This window comes from Tachypleus tridentatus, chromosome 5 (assembly GCF_004210375.1).
Source record: "Tachypleus tridentatus isolate NWPU-2018 chromosome 5, ASM421037v1, whole genome shotgun sequence".
Taxonomy (NCBI): Eukaryota; Metazoa; Arthropoda; class Merostomata; order Xiphosura; family Limulidae; genus Tachypleus; species Tachypleus tridentatus.
In genome coordinates this window covers 44742992-44763261 of record NC_134829.1, presented here as the reverse complement: position 1 = coordinate 44763261, position 20270 = coordinate 44742992, and the positions used below count along the sequence as shown (strand labels likewise).

The 20270-nt window shown below is 35.2% G+C and overlaps 1 protein-coding gene across 4 annotated transcripts in view; it reads left to right on the top strand.

The window, feature by feature from the left end:
• LOC143251059 (uncharacterized) overlaps positions 1-20270 on the top strand; it is a 162238-nt gene that overhangs the window by 107299 nt on the left and 34669 nt on the right. For all 4 annotated transcript variants that reach the window (XM_076502402.1, XM_076502401.1, XM_076502403.1 and 1 more), the window contains 2 exons: positions 13487-13614; positions 15843-15968. In XM_076502402.1, the coding sequence (XP_076358517.1) occupies positions 13487-13614; positions 15843-15968 (254 nt within the window). The remainder of the gene's footprint in view (positions 1-13486; positions 13615-15842; positions 15969-20270) is intronic.

The following is a 20270-nucleotide window of genomic DNA, read 5'->3' as shown; positions in this document are numbered from 1 at the left end:
GTTCTTTTAATGTTGTTTTCATTCATTCTTTTTGTTGTGTTTTGTAGTATCCAGATCACAAAATGGTTTTCATAGGACACAGAAACAGTTTTTGAAACCGGCTTAAGCGACTCGTGTTCTCAGTTTCTCTAAGAATAAACTAAATAAATCGTTTATATCGGAAATATAAAATTGATGTAGTAACTTGCTGTGATTGGAGCATCTAGCTCTACCATGTACAACGAGGTTCGGCTATTATTTGGGTTTGAGCCCAGAAACAGTCACTCACGTGACTTGTTATAAAATGGCTGTAAGCTCCTAATATTATGCGGAGCTTAAACTGCTAATCGCGAGAATAATTGTCACAAACTGTATAATTCCTGACTATTGTCACACCTTTTATCCCTTTAGTATGTGATCACATCATGTTTGTTTGTTTTTGAATTTTGTGCAAAGCTACACGAGGGCTATCTGCGCTAGCCGTTCCTAATTTAGCAGTGTAAGACTAGAGGGAAGGCAGCTAGTCATTACCATCCACCACCATCTCTTGGGCTACTCTTTTATCAACGAATAGTGGGGTTGACCGTCACATTATAATGCCCCCACGGCTGAAAAGGTGAGCATGTTTGGTGCGATGATGATTCGAACCCACGACTCCCAGATTATGAGTCGAGCGCCCTAACCACTTGGCCATGCCGGGCCTCCTTATCACTTATCTCTCTTTACGTCATTTTGTTTACACGTAACCTAATTCTGACGCCTTCTTACCCAAACTGGATCCAAGAGTGACCGAGCTGGGCGCGTCATAGTGGTTACTTCACTGGCTGATAAAATTAGATCCAAGAGTGGGAGAGCTGGGCGTAATCTAATTATTACTTCGCCGTTATTAAAACTGGATCTAAGAGTAATCGAGCTGGGCGCCTCCTAGTGGTTACTTTGCTATTTACTAAAACTTGATCTAAAAGTGGACGAGCTGGGCGTAGCCTAATAGTTTGTACGCTTAGTATTAAAACTTAATCCTAAAATGACCGAGCTGAGCATGACCTAGAGGTTACTAAAACTGAAATTACGAGTCACAAATTTGGGTGTGACCTAGTAGTCATTATGCTCGGATTGTGAATCTATACACGTTTTCTCGTTCAGGAAATGTTTATCTATTGAACATATATATTCAACGTCGCCTCTTGTTATTTAAACATTCAAAGCTATTCCCTCGTATTTGTGACCCATGGGTGAGTTATAAGGATGACGGAGAAATCCCATTATTCGATCAGACAGGATTAGCCTAACAGTTGGCAGTGGCTACTGTTGAATAGCAAACTGCTTTTCATCTAACTTGTGAGTTTAAAGCTATGCTCAGATAACAGTCCTTTTGCAGCTTTACTCGAAAATTCTAACAATAAACAAACCAGTAATAAGATCTACACGTTCCATCAGTTTTAACTTTAGAGAAGAACATTCAGTCAAAATCAAGGAACAATTTACAAACATTGTAACGTCTTTATACGGCTATGGATAAGCTACTTAAACTGGAACAAGTCATTCCGTTACATTAGTTATGATCAGAAAAGTATTTTCGGATAGTTATATACTTTCCTCAGTTGGACGAAAACAGATATTTATTAATGGCATTGCTATCTAAACGAAGCTTTCTAATTATATACTGACGTCACTCTTAGAATATTTTGTTGTTGAAAGAGTTTTGAAACGTGTTCAAGGAATGATACACTTTATTTCAATATTTTAATGCTTTAAATTCTATATTTCAAACACTAAGACCCGTGAAACATACACCAGTTAATGCACTTTGTACTCAAACCATACAACTGTTTGTAATATTTAAGGTAACTCGTGCAACATATGGGCTGAACTGCCACGCGAGAAACCTCCAAGGTCCAGCTATAGTCATCCTTAATTTTGGTCATCAGATCTTTTGGAAATCAAAAAGAGTTTCATACAAAGACAATTATATAAAAATAAGAATCATTGAATTTGTTTTTGACTTTCGCACAAAGCTACTCGAGGGCTATCTGTGGTAGCCGTCCCTAATTTAGCAGTGTAAGACTAGAGGGAAGGCAGCTAGTCATCACCACCCACCGCCAACTCTTGGTCTACTCTTTTACCAACGAATAGTGGGATTGACCGTCACATTATAACGCCCCCACGGCTGAAAGGGCGAGCATGTTTGGCGCGACGGGGATGCAAACCCGTGACCCTCGGATTATGAGTCGCACGCCTTAACGCGCTTGGCCGTGCCGGGCCGAGACTACAGGGAAAGATGTTTAAATCAAAGCCTCCATAATTTCAACACATCTAAAGGTCACTTCAACTTAGTCAGCTTTTGTTGACATGGAGAAATAGAGATCCAGTGTCAGGTAGGCGTTGTTTGTCCAGTTTTCCCACCCGAAGACAAAGTGAATCTGAAGAGACTTACTAATGTAATGAAACTGGTTTCTCGAATTTCAAACTTTCTCATGGTTTATTCAATTTTCTGCAGTCATTTTATTTTCTCTCTGTCTGACTGACTCTCTCTCTCACTGACACACACGATATTGTGTTCTTTTATTACTGAAGTCACTACTTGTGTTTGTTTTGTTTTAATTTCGCGCAAAGCTACACGAGGGCTATCTGTGCTAGCCGTCCCTAATTTAGCAGTGTAAGACTAGAGGAAAGGGAGCTAATCATCACCAACTTTTGGGCTATTCTTTTACAAACGAATAGTGGGATTGAACGTCACATTATAATGCCCCAACGGCTGAAAGGCATATTTGGTGTGACGAGGATTCGAACCCGCGACCGTCGGATTACGAGTCGAGTACCTTAAGCACCTGGCCATGCCGGGCCGACTACTCATTAAACCAAAACATTTATTTGTCTTTAAACCACGTGTAGTTGAGGAAACTTGGATATCTGAGCTCCACTCTCACAAAATATTTTCTGAAAACTTATGTACGTGTTTAAGGTTATCGTTTTTATTGTGTTTTGGCTAATTGCAATGTGGGTAATATTTAACCAGTATTCTTAATCAGACTTATGAATCATAAGATTGGAGTGATAAATGTTAACAATGTTTATTTTTACAAGATCTCAGTTGCTTGTTGCAAAGTTGTAGTTTTGCATCTTCTGTGCAATAACATTAAGGTTGTGGTGATTATTCGGAAAATCGAATTTGATTCGATTTCCCACATAAATCGATTTCAAAATCATAAAATCAGAAATCGTTTCGATTCAGAAATTAAAAGAATAGTTTTGTTAGAATATGGAAGTTTAATTCCGAACAGACAAACATATCTTTTAAAGGTTAAATAGCTCATTATATTAAGCAATTATGATAATTCTTGGGTGTCACGTAATTTACAAGAGTTGTGAGTTGTACACGTTGGATCATGTTTTTAACAGTCGTTTACGTAACACAATACGAATTGTTACACGCTAAATTCAGAACAAATCCAAGTAAACACATTGCTTCTAGAAAACAGTAAAATATATTCATTGTATTACCCCTATTCCATAGTATTGCCAATTTCTATACCTTCGCTATGTCTTCTTATGTTGGATTCAAAATGGCCTACCATTCTCTGATGCGATTCGATTTTACGAAAACAATTAATCGATTTCAAAACTGTGGCAGCCATAAATAGTATAACGCATGATTATCAACCAATCAGTGTTCGTACTAAAAACATTCTTAGTAACCAAAGAAAAACAGGAAAACAGTATTGCGATAAGGCACGTATTAGTTGAACAAAATACACCAATGTGAACCTTACAAATAAATGTTGTTTACAGTTGCTCCTTATTTACAAATAAACAGGTGTTCAAACTTTATTAGATACGTGTGAGCATCGGTTTCATTTCCTTTTCAAATTTTCTATTAACCACAGAAACTCTGTATCATGTTTATTATCTTACTTGTCATTACACGTAAACGTTTGAGTAAGAACGTCAAGTAATCACGGATTTCTTGATTTTCAAGTGATATTTAGAACTACACGTTGCTTGATTTTTATATAATATTTATAAATACGCAGACCAGTTCACCTTTGTTTATAGAAATGGTACGAAACGACTTTTCACAATATATCTATCAGAATTTCATTTAGAGTTATAGCGTTTTATTTAATTATTATTACATTAACAGGTTTTAAAAACTTGATTTCCTTTTTCTCTGAAACATTTTCCGATTTTTAATCATGAAAAAAATTACGTTAAATAACCACCACGAAAAACGTGACCTCATCTGTACGACATTAAGACTACTTTCGGTAACTTGTTCCTTCAGGTTTCGATTTATTTAAACCTCTTACATAACAACTTCTGGACTCGGGTGCTCCGTTTTATAACTATAACTGAATTGTTTATTATATTAATGCAGCTGTATTCATTACATTGTTCTGTTCGGTTAGGGTGTAGTACTCGAAGATATTCATCCACAGCGGTTAAGAGACTCCACATGCACAATGGAGCATAAAATAATAAGTCCCTTTTGGTCCAAAATCCTCAGGGTGTCATAATACACTTCACTGTGTATGTTTTTAATATAGTTGGTATTTTACAAATTTAAACTGATGAGCAGCTTACAAAATATCTCTCTGTGTACTCAGCAGATAGCCTGATGTGACTTGGTTTTAAGAAACACATACACATACAAAACGTCAGCTATCCAGACTAGAAGCATTATTGCACGTGTTTGTTTTTGTTCTATATTATATTGTATTATTTACTACAAGTTTACAAGATATCAGATATCTAGACTAGAAGCATTCATTGCACGTGTTTGTTTTTGTTCCAGATTATATTTTATTATTTACTACAAGTTTAAAAGATATCAGGTATCCAGACAAGAAACATTCATTACACGTGTTTGTTTTTGTTCTATATTATATTGTATTATTTACTACAAGTTTACAAGATATCAGATATCTAGACTAGAAGCATTCATTGCACGTGTTTGTTTTTGTTCCAGATTATATTTTATTAATTACTACAAGTTTAAAAGATATCAGGTATCCAGACAAGAAGCATTCATTACACGTGTTTGTTTTTGTTCTATATTATATTGTATTATTTACTACAAGTTTACAAGATATCAGGTATCCAGACTAGAAGCATTCATTGCACGTGTTTGTTTTTGTTTCAGATTATATTTTATTATTTACTACAAGTTTACAAGATATCAGGTATCCAGACAAGAAGCATTCATTGCACGTGTTTGTTTTTGTTCCAGATTATATTTTATGGTTTAATACAAGTTTACAAGATATCAGATATCCAGACTAGAAGTATTGCACGTGCTTGTTTCTACCGGGTTGAGATATTATTGTTAACAACGTGTTGCTTTGTACGTGCACGTAATCATAGTTAACTAGTCCATGTTAAGTATGACACTGCTCAAGAAATCACTAAAAACAGTGGGTAAAAAAAAACAAAAAACTTTTTCTTGTTCCTGGGCAGAAAGTGTTGTTTCACAATTGTTTATGCCTAAAGTAAATGGAAAAGACCTAATTTTTTCTTAAAACTTTGCTTTTGTGACCTGGGAGCGTATAACGAAAACGTGATGGGAAACTATATTTGGGGGCTGATACGTGAAAGTGATTTACATTACAGTCGCAAATCTCAAAAAACTACTCACTTCTAAACATTTTTGTTCATTTTTTATAACTTTAATATAAATACATGTAAATCTTGATTCATATGTTGTTTTATTCAGACCTTATGTAAATAAAAATGTACAAATTTGTCCGTTTTTACATAGAAAATAGGTTCATTTCTAAATGTCATTATCTAGGTCACAAAAGCAAAGTGTGAAGGGAATAATGGTCATTTTCTGTACTTTTACAACATAAGGAATTAAGAAATAACACAAATTATTCAGGAACAAAATGTGTGTTACATAGTGTTATAAATGTAAATACTTTGTGTTACATAGTGTTATAAATGTAAGTACTTCAAGTTAAGCCCTCGGATCATTCTTACTAAACCAAGTTTATTCCCCACGTTGCTGAATTTTTCCGTTCAGCTCAATGGACAAGACACTGACTTTGGTTTCCATTGGACAAGACACTGACTTTGGTTTCCATTGGACAAGACACTAACTTTGGTTTCCATTGAACAAAACACTAACTTTGGTTTCCATTGGACAAGACACTAACTTTGGTTTCCATTGAACAAGACACTAACTTTGGTTTCCATTGAACAAGTCATTAACTTTGGTTTCCATTGGACAAGACACTAACTTTGGTTTCCATTGGACAAGACACTAACATTGGTTTCCATTGAACAAGACACTAACTTTGGTTTCCATTGGACAAGACACTAACTTTGGTTTCCATTTAACAAGACACTAACTTTGATTTCCATTGAACAAGACACTAACTTTGGTTTCCATTGAACAAGACATTAACTTTGGTTTCCATTGGACAAGACACTGACTTTGGTTTCCATTGAACAAGACACTAACTTTGGTTTCCATTGGACAAGACACTAACTTTAGTTTCCATTGGACAAGACACTAACTTTGGTTTCCATTGAACAAGACACTAACTTTGGTTTCCATTGGACAAGACACTAACTTTGGTTTCCATTGGACAAGACACTAACTTTGGTTTCCATTGAACAAGACACTAACTTTGGTTTCCATTGATTTGCTAATGTGCTCTAGTCCATTAAACCTTTAAACCTCGTGGCTTTCCGTGCTGATTTTTTCCACATAGGTCGGGAGAAGTGAGGTGAGGAAGTGGTCAAGTTTGGAACGTGCCCTCAGTTGACGGTTACATTACGAATAAGAAAAGACTAAGTGGATGTTTTGATTCTAGATTTTGCTTTAAAATAGTAGAAAGGAATTTTATGTGTCGAGTACAGTTTTAAGTGTTGTGTGACGTTATTTGTGCAAATCCTTCTGCAACCAATCAAAATTTTCAATTTTCCGCGCTTCAATCAATCATGGCGTCCTCCCCAGTTCTGAGAGTTGAAAATTGTGGTTCTCCACTGGTGTCGAGAAAACCCACTTGTAGAAAAATATATACGTAAAAACGGCTCGTTTGGGTTGAGAAAATATTTTACTGTGGTAAAATGTGGTCTCCATTGTTCCAGATTCCCTGCTATAAACACCAACGTTTCCAGTTCAACTTCTAATCACCAATCAGTTTTCTAAACACGTCCTACTAACTTCCTACCACTCGTTCTTCTTGCTCTGATTTTTACCCATGATCATCCCTACCAGTTTTGTTATTTTTTTTCAGGTATAATTATAAACCCAAAACAAAGCAGAATTCGTTTTATACAAATATTCAGAAGTTATCGTTTTATCTATACACTTTCCAGTATTTTCTAATTATGTTTTCTTTCCATTTAGCTGATTATTCATGTATAACTCTGCGTGTAAAAGTTTTTCCAACTTTCATCTTTTCGATGTAACCGACATAATCCATGTTTCCATCTCGTAGAGTAGGACTAACCGTACATATCACATTACTAATCTCTTGCCCAAATCTTACGTCACATTTCTCCTAATCAATCTTTGAAGTTGTTTATGTCATTCCTGTACTTCTGTTTATTTGTTTTCAATACCTGCTATACATTCCTCCACTTGTTTCAACTATTTACAATTCTTTGAAGTTGTTTATGTCATTCCTGTACTTCTGTTTATTTGTTTTCAATACCTGCCATACATTCCTCCACTTGTTTCAACTGTTTACTTTTTATCTTGATGTATATTCCAGAATCTTTCACATATCGTGAAATTACTATTGCAATATATTCTGTGTCCATATATCTAATCACTTTCTTTACCAACAATCCTGTCCAGTATTCCTTTACCCAAATTCACCCGCAAGTGTTGCATCACCAGACTTTTTTTTTTTACCCTCATTCTATATTCCTTCTGTAACCGTAATTACTTCTCCCAACAACCACTTTGTATTAACCACCAACCTGTTGCTTCTCGATCAATTTCAACTGCTGCTTCTTCATTCCATTACAAATTCTTCAAAATTCTTACATCTGTTTAATCTGCCCCCTTCTGCTGCAAGATCTCTAGTAATTTATCATGATTAACTCTGTCAAAATACCGTTCTGTTCCGTCATCTAGCGTCGTAAAACAGAATATGCTCTGTTGCATTTCCTGATTTCTTCAAAGATCATCTCAGGCTGGTTTCGAAGCCCTTTTTCTTAACCTTATGTTGAATTCTTTCATCATTACTTCTACCATTTTATGTGTGACAAGCTTTCAAGCTTTTCCATTGGTTACATTATATAGTTTCGTGTGCGTGACTATTAATTCGACTATTAAATTTTGGACAAAGAAAACATTTTAAACATCTGATAGCTATGGTAACTATTTTTATTTAACATCTTATATCTAGGGTAACGATCTCTGTTTATCATCTGATACATATGATGACGATCTTTGTTTAAATCTCATATCTAGGATGACGAACTCTGTTTAACATTTTATATCTAAAGTAACTATCTATGTTTAATTTAACATCTGATACATATGATGACGATCTCTGTTTAACATCTTATGTTTAGGGTGACGATCTCTGTTTCACATCTCGTATCTGAGATAATGATCTCTGATTAACATCTGATATCTATTATGAAAATCTCCACTTAACTTCTTCCGTGGTTTTGTTTACCCAGAGTTTCCATGTAATGAATTTTGTTCCAAATTGTTCTTCATGCATTTGCGTGTGTTTATGATACATGATACATAGTATATGATATATACGGTTAAATACGTTATACCAAAACTATTTCGAACATGCAAATCAGCAAGTTACGGACAACCACAGCAAATATAAAGTCGCGGTGGAACGAAATGTATCAGAACTACATTTTGGCTTTGCTTCGTGTTGCTAAGATATTGTAATGCAACTACAATTTATCGTATTTAGGAAAAGTGTGTTACAGCCCTTTTTTCAGATTCAAAATGGTCAAACACTTGGGGTGTATTCAGATTGGGAATTTAAAATTTCAAAGACTTGTACTTAAGAGTGTTGAAAAGTATAGCCATCCCTAACTATGAAATTACAGACAAGAGAGAAAAGGCAGTGAGCCAACATCACCCACCGACAGCTATTGGGCTACTCTTATCTGATTAGATTGCAGTATTTGACCGTCAATCTTATACAGAGAGTTGAGTAGGTTATATTAAAATGATATTGAATATTCAAAACAGTAAGATGAAATGGAATGTATAAGAACTGCACATTAGCTGTGTTTGGCATTTTGCTTTTAAGAAGAGTATGTAATAGCACTTTCCAATGCAATATATTCATACACTCAATCATAAACACGTAGTGAGACCGCGAATTTAAATTTTTCAAGACATCAATATACTTCCTAATTAATGGCATTTGAAAACAAAGGAATATGAATCAACTTCAGGTACCAGGACCATCCAGAAATAGACTGTGCCCCAGCCATAGTAAGCAATGTGTGATATCTTATAACAGGTGATAATCTAAGAACACAAAAGTCAGTAGCGTACACCGTTCAGTGCCCCTAGAAGCAAACAGTATACAATATAGCAAGAAGGATTTCCGTCCGGAAACGAGACCAACGGAGTATGGATTCATCAAGATAAGGCTCCCCAGCATATCGCTCATTCAACTGTCACACACCTCAGGGAGCTGGAGAATGAAGAGTCTGTTATTGTTATTCCGTATAGGGAGACACACGAATGAAATGAAAATTCGTAGCTCCTATGGATTTATCTGCTACTGAAACCTTAAAAAACGGTCGCTGACGAAAGTCGTCCTCTTACACTGTATTGATTATGGAAAACATCAGGAATGAGTAGTGTGCTTTAGACAACCTTACGATGGAGCCTTCTGCCATGTTAACTGCGCTACGTGATTACTGTCATGATACAGGTCCTTCAGATAAAACATGACCGAACGTAGCAACATGGACTATAACGGTGATGCTCAAAAATTGTTGAAATATATCGTTATCAACGTTCTATAGAATCGATATTTTACGAGCATGATGTTATGTATATATATATTACATAGTGCAATAATTAAAAGGGAGTACACCACGTCTGGGTTTAATAAATATAAGGCAATCACACACATTTGTGTCGTACATGATTTGAAATTGATAAGATGGCATGTTCTAAAGTCATTCATGAATAAACAACAGGAAATGTTTCCTGAAAACTTGTCATTAATATTTAGTTATGTTTTACAATATGAAACGCAAGAAATGTTTATAGTTTAATACAGGCCAGAGATAAATGAAAGTTAACAATGTTATAATATTATAATAACACAATAATGCATTCAATGTATCAAATGGTAACCACATATCTTACATAACTGAACAAATAAGATGTTTTTAAGGATATGTTGGATAGTAGTGTTCTACTTGGTTCCAGCAAAAAAAAAACACAAAAAAACTAATAGAATTTTCCGAGACAAAAAACTCTTTGCTTGCTAATATAATCTAGCTGTCTGTTACGCCGCAGGTGCTCTGTGTGAGAGGATACTGCCTGATCAACACTGCTGTAACATCAAATTCGAAGGTTGTTACACATTTTGATACTGATCAAGATCCGATTATAAGTTTATTTGTTTGTTTGTTTGTTTGTTTTGAATTTCACGCAAAGCTACTCGAGGGCTATCTGCGCTAGCCGTCCCTAATTAAGCAGTGTAAGACTAGAGGGAAGACAGCTAGTCATCACCACCCACCGCTAACTCTTGGGCTACTCTTTTACCAACGAATAGTGTGATTGACCGTTACATTATAACGCCTCTACGATTGAAAGGGCGAGCAAGTTTGGTGCGACCGGGATTTGTACCTGCGATCCTCGGATTACGAGACGAACGCCTTAACACGCTTGGCCATGCCGGGCCTATCCACTTATAAGGAAACAACCTGTATAATTTTCCATGAATAATAATTTTATGTGAGATCAAAAAACATTGTCGATATAAAATATCTTGTGGTGTCTATTATTCACTACAGTTATCACAAACATTTCTTCATTGGTTCAGCACTGTGGTGTCTATTGATAAGAGCATTATAGCATCTCGACGGTTTTCTGCCAACGAGACCTTTCCCAAATACCTAATGTTATCAAATCGGCCGAAAATGCAACACAGAGAAACTCGTTTAAAATACTATTTATGTTTATGATATTATTTTTTATGTTATATAAACCTCGTATTGGTGAAAGCGACTTATTACTCCAATCTTCCATGTTAACAGTGCTTCACAGTTCCACTGATGATAAATTGTAGCATCTTGGTCGTACAACTTGCGTGCCGCACACACGAGGCTTTTTGCTAAATACCAGAGGTCATCGCTTTCGATGAGGCTTCGTGTATTCTATTCCCTAGTGGTCGGTAAATTAATCTTCCTCAAAATAAGACGTTATGTACCATAATAACAGTTATCTTTTCTACTCTTTCATCAAACTGATGCAAGAAACATTGCGTTTCATGTCAATTGAATGTGTTTTCGAATTTTGCAATAATGTATGCATTATTGAAATAATTATAATATTCAATGTAAATTTCATTTCTTTTAATGATAGTTAAAATTTATTGTAATTCTAGGTTTGTGTGGTTTGTTTTGAACTTCGCGCAAAGCTACTCGAGGGCTATCTGCGCTAGCCGTCCCTAATTTAGCAGTGTAAGACGAGAGGGAAGACAGCTAGTCATCACCACCCACCGCCAACTCTTGGGCTACTCTTTTACCAACGAATAGTGTGATTGACTGTTACATTATAATGTCCTTACGGCTAAAAGGGCGAGTATGTTTGGTGTGACGGGAATTCAAGCCCTCGAACCTCGGATTACGAATCGAGTGCCTTAACTACCTGGCCATGCCGGGCCGTAACTTTATTTATAATGTACTTCAATATTGAGTACAGTTTATTACAAATATTTTTTTATTTCTGTTATTTGCGGCTGTGTGGGTGTCATTCTATAAATACGAATATAACTGCTCAAGCAAGAAAAGATTTCCTTATGATATATTGACTAGGACCCTGATGAAAATGTGGTTATGATTAAATATTAAATAGTATATTTCCTTATGGTATATTGTCTAGGACTCCCATGTAATTGTGGTTCTAATAAAATATTCAAGAATATATTTGCTTATGGTATTTTGACTAGGATCCTCATGTACATTTGGCTGTGATTAAGTATTTAAGAGTATATTTTTCTTTTGTGTTCCATCTGGACTGCAATCTTCATGTAACTGTAGTCCTGTTAATATGGTAATGGTTAAGTTTCTTTGAATAATAACAGGTAACTAATTCTACTACCTGTCTCTTAGTGAGTGAGTGGTAAGTTTGAATGTTAAAATCCGGGGCTCAATTCCTCGTGATGGCATAGCTTTGCGCTACAAACAAACAAAATATTAAACTATCACGCCAACTACACCTGTATTTAAAGGCGCTAATGCTAAGCTTACCTGTTAATTGGTACTATGTGGTAGTGTTTAAAGTGAGAGTGGGCCCGAGAAGGACCCAACTCATCACCTAAAAACATTGCTAAGTGAGTCCTCTAGTTATATTGACTAAGAATGATGTGAGGACTCTACAGGATGAACGCGTTTGATCTTCAGTGAGTTTGCAGCAGACAGTAGAACGCATGATGAGTGTATTGATTTTCATGCACAACAGTAAGCCAGCTCTGGAGTAATGGAATTCATTACCACATGTGGAATTTTGTATAGCAAAATTGAAAAAAAGAAAGAAAGAAATGGAACGTCAAATACTTGCGCATTCTGTATGCGCAAGGTGAAGACGTCACCACCAAGTCTTTTGTGAAAAGTTTCCGGGTATCTATAAAAGGTTCTAGACAAGTCTGACGATGTCTCAGTGACATGTTTATGTTTTGTTATTATTTTGATGACAGTTTCAATATTCAAGAAATGGTTTACTGGATATTTGCTTTTCTAAACTTTTTTAGAAAGAATGACCTATTAGGTTCACACCGTCCAGATTTTGGTTTCCGCTCTAATCATTTCCTAAGGTATTTAAAAAAAATAATAATTAGTCATGGCTTCAGAAGTGACTTGTTTTGAGAAGTGTTTGTTTGTTTGTTTTTTTTAATTTCGCACAAAGCTACTCGAGGGCTATCTGTGCTAGCCGTCTCTAATTTAGCAGTGTAAGACTAGAGGGAAGGCAGCTAGTCATCACCACCCACCGCCAACTCTTGGGCTACTCTTTTACCAAAGAATAGTGGGATTGACCGTCACATTATAACGCCCCCACGGCTGAAAGGGCGAGCATGTTTGGCGCGACGGGGATGCGAACCCGCCACCCTCAGATTACGAGTCGCACGCCTTAACGCGCTTGGCCATGCCGGGCCTTTGAGAAGTGAAACAACTTACATTTGTAAACATTTAAGTTATTGTATGTATGATTACATACAATATATACAGTACATTTATGATTATATGTACTGTATAAGGCTAGAAATGCTTCAACTGAAAGAAACAAAATGCGAACTTGGACGTTTTATTCTTTTCAAATGTTTTCTAGGTGTGGACACCAAAATAAGGTTCAGCGTAACACCCTTCCCTGGAGACAGCGGTTTCAATCAGTGGCACGACGCAATGAGAATGGTAGCGCGACTTCCAGGGGGAATACCGTCAGAGTTCCGGAAAAGGGTAAGTTAATGAATCAAAACGTAATGGCGGTATTCCGTATTCTTAAAAATACGGAAAATCATGAAATATATGCATATGGTAGAGACGGTTCGTATGGTATAGAAAATGTTTATGTGATAACCAGATATTAACGTTCAGACCTCCTTAGGTTTGATTTAGTTTGAATTTCGCGCAAAGCTACACGAGGGCTATCTGCGCTAGCCGTCCCTACTTTTACAGTGTAAGATTAGAGGGAAGGCAGTTAGTCATCACCACCCATCGTCAACTCCTGGGCTACTTTATTATCAACGTATAACGGAACTGACCGTCATATTATAACTACTCCATGGCCCAAAGGGAAAGTATGTTTTGGTGTGACGGGGGTTCGAAACTGCGATCTTCAGATTACGAGGCGAGTATCTGAACTACCTGACAGTCGTTTAAGAATCGTTTTTAATATTACCAGACTCTAACTGAACAGTGGGCAATGTTTAAAATGTTATATTGTTTGGAATGAGAACTAACAATAAATAAAAGTATTAGGTTTAGCCATGAAGTAGATAGAAACAGGTGTACAGGGAGGGATCGAGCCCCCAAATGTTAACGTTATAACACCTCAAGTTTACAGGAAAATACAAGAAATCCTATAGAGTGGAGTAATGAGATTAGAGTAAAAAAACATGAAGATACTGATAACCAGTGTGTAGAGTTATAACACTGTCTATATGTTACGACCATAAATTAACGAATATTCAAGCTTTTTGTGACTAATATATCTTTCCTATGAGTGATCCTGGCATGACCAAGTGGGTTAAAGCGTGTGACTCGTAATCTGAGGGTCGCGGGTTCGCATCCCCGTCACACCAAACATGCTCGCCTTTTCAACCGTGAGGACGATATAGTGTGACGGTCAATCCCACTATTCGTTGGTAAAAGAGTAGTCCAAGAGTTGGCGGTAGGTAGTGATGACTAGCTGCCTTCTTTCTAGTCTTACACTGCTAAATTAGAGACGGCTAGCGAAGATAGCCCTTGAGTAGCTTTGCGCAAAGTTCAAAAACAAATAAACATACAATCCTATGAGTGAGGACATGTTGGTTAATGGTTAAGCAATAAAGGCTCACAATGTTCAACAATTCTAGAGTGTAAGTTTTTATCAAGCATGCAGTTAATAGTCTTGATGTTTTTATTGTGACAATATCGCGGCTGCAACAGACATATGAACCTAAATGAACCGAGTTTTTCGACAACTTCCTTTAAAGCGAAAAATGAAGGAAGAAAGGTTTAACAAAACCGAATATGCGGTTTTATTTTCAGTCCTCGTGTAAATAAACATTTTAATTATTATTTTTAATTAAAAAGTAAGTTAAATGTATAAATGAGAAATAAAAAAATAACTTCTAAATTAATTAAATTAATCGTTTATAGCGGACAAACTATTGGTACTTCCTGTCTTTAAATTCTTACGCAAGAAAAATAACGTGTATACAGCTTAGAATTCATTTAATAAACGGGTTGGTGCCTTACTTCACTGATAGCAACGTTTTCGAGCTTAATCCCAATAATATCTCACAAGGGTCATCCAACTCAAGAGATTTAGCTTAGGTCTAAATATCCATAAGTATACTAAGCTAAAAGGTTAAATACTATTTGTAATTTTAAAAATTAAATAAAAGCGTCACTCAAAATTATCATCACACGAAAGTAATGAAATTATTAGAAAAAAACAGACCATAACTATCAATTAGCGCAGATATCCTTCGTGTATCTGTGTGCGAAATTCAATTCAAATAACTACCGATATCTGTTTCTTATAACTGGCATTCTAGAATTGATTTCCAAAGACCTAGAGTATAAAGCTCACTACTGCTTTCTCGTGATTTTCAATCACCCAGAAAATAATTCAGTTTGTTTTGTTATAGAACCCGAAATTGATACCTTATCCCAATATACATAAACTTGTATTTGTTGTAAGGCACGTTAAGCTGCCAGTTAATTAAAGCTTTTGCTTAAGTAACAAAAGACGCTGGTTTTTATGTTAAAAAGAGTAAAATATTAAGTATGCCTTTGAGAACAACGATTCTCGTTGGTTGGTTAATTTGTCATATAAAGTGTAGCTTACAAATGACTAGGACATGTTAAACTTGTTACGTAACTCGGCAGTTCATTGCATATTTTTTCGCGTTGTCTGATATACGTAATTTGAGGTATTTTTTATCATTTTTTTTGCTTAAAAAAACTTTGCTTCTTAGCTGTGGTTGACGCTAGCTGACCGACATCTACAGAAGAGAAAAATTGACTGGGAAACAACGAATAGGTTTTGCTTTAATGAAAGAACCAATCCTGACGATGACCGACTGGGAACACAAATCATTAAAGTAAGACTATGATTGCTTGTTTGTCCATATGAAATATTCTTATGGTTTAGTATGTAATTACGAGTTGCGTTTTCTTTCATTAAAAATGGTATGAAGTGTTATTGAAAGTAATATTTGTAAACAGCCCAAAAGATAATTAATGTGTTATTATAAAAAGTAGTTTGAAACCGAGTCGATGTCTCACCAGCGAATTATTAGGAGTAATATTTATTGTACTTATCTTTTTTTATTTATTTATTTAAACAGCTTTGAAATGCTGATCCTATCAGACAGAAAACACTAATTTTCTTCAGTCAATGTGTAAATAACAAATCTTTTTCGTTGGTTTTTGTTTCAAACTTCGTTATGTCCATCTCATATGTTGATAAGACAATATCCCTAACATTTTATGTTAAATTCGAAGTCTCGAGACGGCTTGTGAAAGAATGGAATAATGCATTTAATTTTGATTATATAAAGGAACAGAAAGAAAGACAGCTTAGTTTTGTCCTAACAACGTGTTTCACAGATCACAAGATAACATCAACATCAAAGGAGGCTCAAGCTATAACGGAAATGTATTCAGAGTGATCTAGTGTATTATATTATTTGAGGACAGTTTTTATTCATCACATCACCTGTTATAGTAATTTTTTTAGCTAAAGGGAAGCCTATTTTAATCCTTAGGAACGTCTGACTTTGCTTTAAGATAGGGATGGACGCCACAAGAAAAGTGGCTAAATATATTGCTTATAGTTTGCATCTTCTTCAATCAAAGCCGACGAAAATGGAACTTGTCCATTACCTACTAGAAAGGGTGTATATTCACTTTCTTTCCTATTATGGGGGGTGCATGTACTTCTATATTCTTTAGTCACCAATCCCGGTATATAAACGAAAATTTGAAAAACTGAGTTAAACTTAGAATTAAAGAAGAAAGAGACAAACAAAAAAAACTGTGTTTTTTGTTAACAAGAGAGGTGATTTGATCAGTATTTTAACAGCTACTGTAAGAAAATCCTAACGAAAATAGACGTTTATTAATAACAATAAAAGTTATGATTGTCTATTTAAGTCTAAAACGGAGGTCCTTCAACAAACACGTTAAACCAAAATATGGTGTCAAGACAATATTCAAAAGAGAAATCGAACTAGAAGTACAACAGTAACAAACAGACATTTATCAATAAAATTGGCGAAAATCACCTCAGGTCGCCAAGAGATATGAGTAACTTTTGCTTCAGTTGTGTGTCTTACTTTGAAGACAAAACTGAGCGGAAATAATAGTTTGAGCCTGAAAATATATCTTTTAAGTAATACGACGATCTCGACATAAAATATTATCGTCTTCAGAGAAGGAAAATTACACATGTCTGAAGTGGTTACGTAGTCCAGACTGATAAAACTTTGTTACGTTAACAGTTTTCAAAGAATCATGTTAAATTTCTTAACCTTCAGTTAGCTTGTGCAGTATTTTGTTTTTACACTAATAACGATTTTTACTAAACAATATAAGATACTTTGATTCTTTCCCATTTTTTGGCCCTTCTGCAGTTCCGTATCTAAGATATTTTATGCTCAGTTTTGCATGAAACATTAATTCACACCCAACATTGTCCTGTTTGTTTACACTAGATAAGCTAAGGGGTGTAGTTTCGGGCTATGTCAGCTCTCATAATCCTAGATATACCAGTGGCAAAGAGTATTAGATAAATGAGTTTTCTATGTGTGACAGACGGTTCATACGCACGTACGTTTACAATTTTGAATGGCAAAAAGATGACTGTATACAGGTGCACTTGATGCTCGGGTTTTTTTCATCTTATATGAGGAATGATTCAAAACTGTTTTATCTTTCTATATAGGTTAGCGTGCCGGGTTACAGAGAGAAGGTTCAAAGTTCTAGTCGCGGGTATTCGGTTGTTGGGATGCTATAACCGTAACAGTCTACCTTGCTATTCAATTTCGAGTAGCCCTAAAGTGGAGTGTTCTGATGGCAGGTTGTCTTGCCTCTCATCAGGAATTCTTATTTCGTTATGGTTACATCTCGACATTAAAGTTTCTTACCTGGTCATTTAACCTAAGTTTTTACATTACATGTTTCTTAAGCTAATGATTCAAGTCCGTTTTGTTCCTTACTTCGAAGCGAAAGCCTCCCAATGGCACTGTGGTATGTTTGCAGACTTACAACGCCACATAGCCCATTGTATAGCTTTATGCCTAACTACAAACAAACTATCCAAGCATAAACTCGTTGTCGTGTTTTATATTTAAAATAATACGCCAAATAAATTCTTCTTTTCTCCTTTTCTGTTTTATTTGTCTCTAAATGTCTAGTCTATATCATCTAGATTTGGTGTTTCTTCTCCGTGCCTTATCTAAACCGGTTTTATTCTTCGGGCCCGAATCTAAACATCAGCTACATCAAGATGGACTTTCCTTTTACGATACCTTGATATCAAATGGTTGTGTTACTGTTTCTTTATCTGTTAGATTATGATTTTCAGCCACGTACGTTAGGAATATTACTTACAGTTGCCACAATCACATTCCAAATAAGGAATTGTTAAACTTTTAGTTTCAACATCACCTGCAAGATATACAAAGCTTAACATGACAAAGCTTTCTATTTATTACTCACATGTTTAGTCAAATAATTAGCAAAAATACTTAAATAATGCGGTCATTATTAAATTCTTTGAGCAGCTCGAAATTCAAAACAACGTACAAGGAGAAACAAACCAAGAGATTAATATAAGGATATGTTTTGTTACGAAATATACAATATATATATACACGTCAATGTATTTACTATTTGCATAAATTTGTCATGAGCCTGATTCATAAGATATCTTCTGCTCGCTGGTGTAATTAATTGTTTACAAAATATTTAAATAAACTTACTTGTTATGCACACAGCATTATACCTCTTCTCTATTCTTTAGTAATTTTGTATTACTTGTGTTGTTATTTTGTAATTTAGAGAGCGCAATACTTAAAGATACTTTTAATGAACTTCTGGACGTTTTTCAAAAATTTATTTAGCATCATATTAGTTCTTTTGGCGTTATTCGACAACTATCTGAAACTTTTCAACGAATCTGTTTTTAAAACGATATTTATAATGATATGTAGAGTGGTCTGGCATGGCCAAATGGTTGGAAGTCTTATAATCGCAATCGGTGGGTCACTGGTCCGAATCCCCGTCCTATTAAATATGCTCGTCCTTTAAGTCGTAGGGACACTATAATGTGTTAGTCAATCGCACTATTCGTTAGTCAAACGTAGCCCAAGAGTTAGCAGTGGATTATAATGACTAGCTGCCTCCCCTCTAGTATTTCACTGGTAGTTCTAATCTCCCTCTCACCATATATGCTCCCCTTTCAGCCGTGATGGTGTCATAATGTAACAGTCAATCGCACTATTTGTTAGCAAATGAGTAGTCCAAGAGTTGACGGTGGATGTTGATGGCTAGCTGCTTTCCCTCGAGTCTTTCATTGTTAAATTAAGTTAAAGCAGTTAACCCTCGTGTAGCTTTGGGAAAAATTCAAAAACAAATAAACAGTTTCAGAGATTCTTAAAAACTCGATGATTATTCATATTGCTTATTAAAAATAAATTTGTTTGCAATTAAAACGGTAGTTATTGATCATTTGTAGAATATTAAGTGTTAAAACAATCCCCTGTTCTTTAATTAAGCTTCTATGGATCCTAAATGTTTGAAGTGTTAATCAATAAATGAAAATACTTGTTTTTTTGTAAATTATAACAGCTGGACGTTAAACTGTAAAACATCATACAATACTCATCAAAATACAGTTTAACATTAAATATCACGTGCAGCAAACAATTAATAACAATATTTCATTGGTTTTTTTTATTTACAATAGAAAGAAAACACCACAGCGGCATCTCTATTTCTCTTCATTCTTGTAATTCGATTGTTATATCTTGTCTGAAATACAATCCACCTTTTGTGTTGTACTTTATGGAACCGCCCTCAGTCACATCTGTGAAGTATATCGTCACAACGCATTAAATATGAGCTGTATTAGTTAATATCTTTAACATATATCGTTACAACACATTCAATATGAGCTGTATTACTTAACATCTTTAAAATATATTGTTACAACACATTCAATATGAGCTGTATTACTTAATATCTTTAAAATATATCGTCACAACGCATTCAATATGAGCTGTATTACTTAACATCTTTAAAATATATTGTTACAACACATTCAATATGAGCTGTATTACTTAACATCTTTTAAATATATCGTTACAACGCATTCAATATGAGCTGTATTACTTAACATC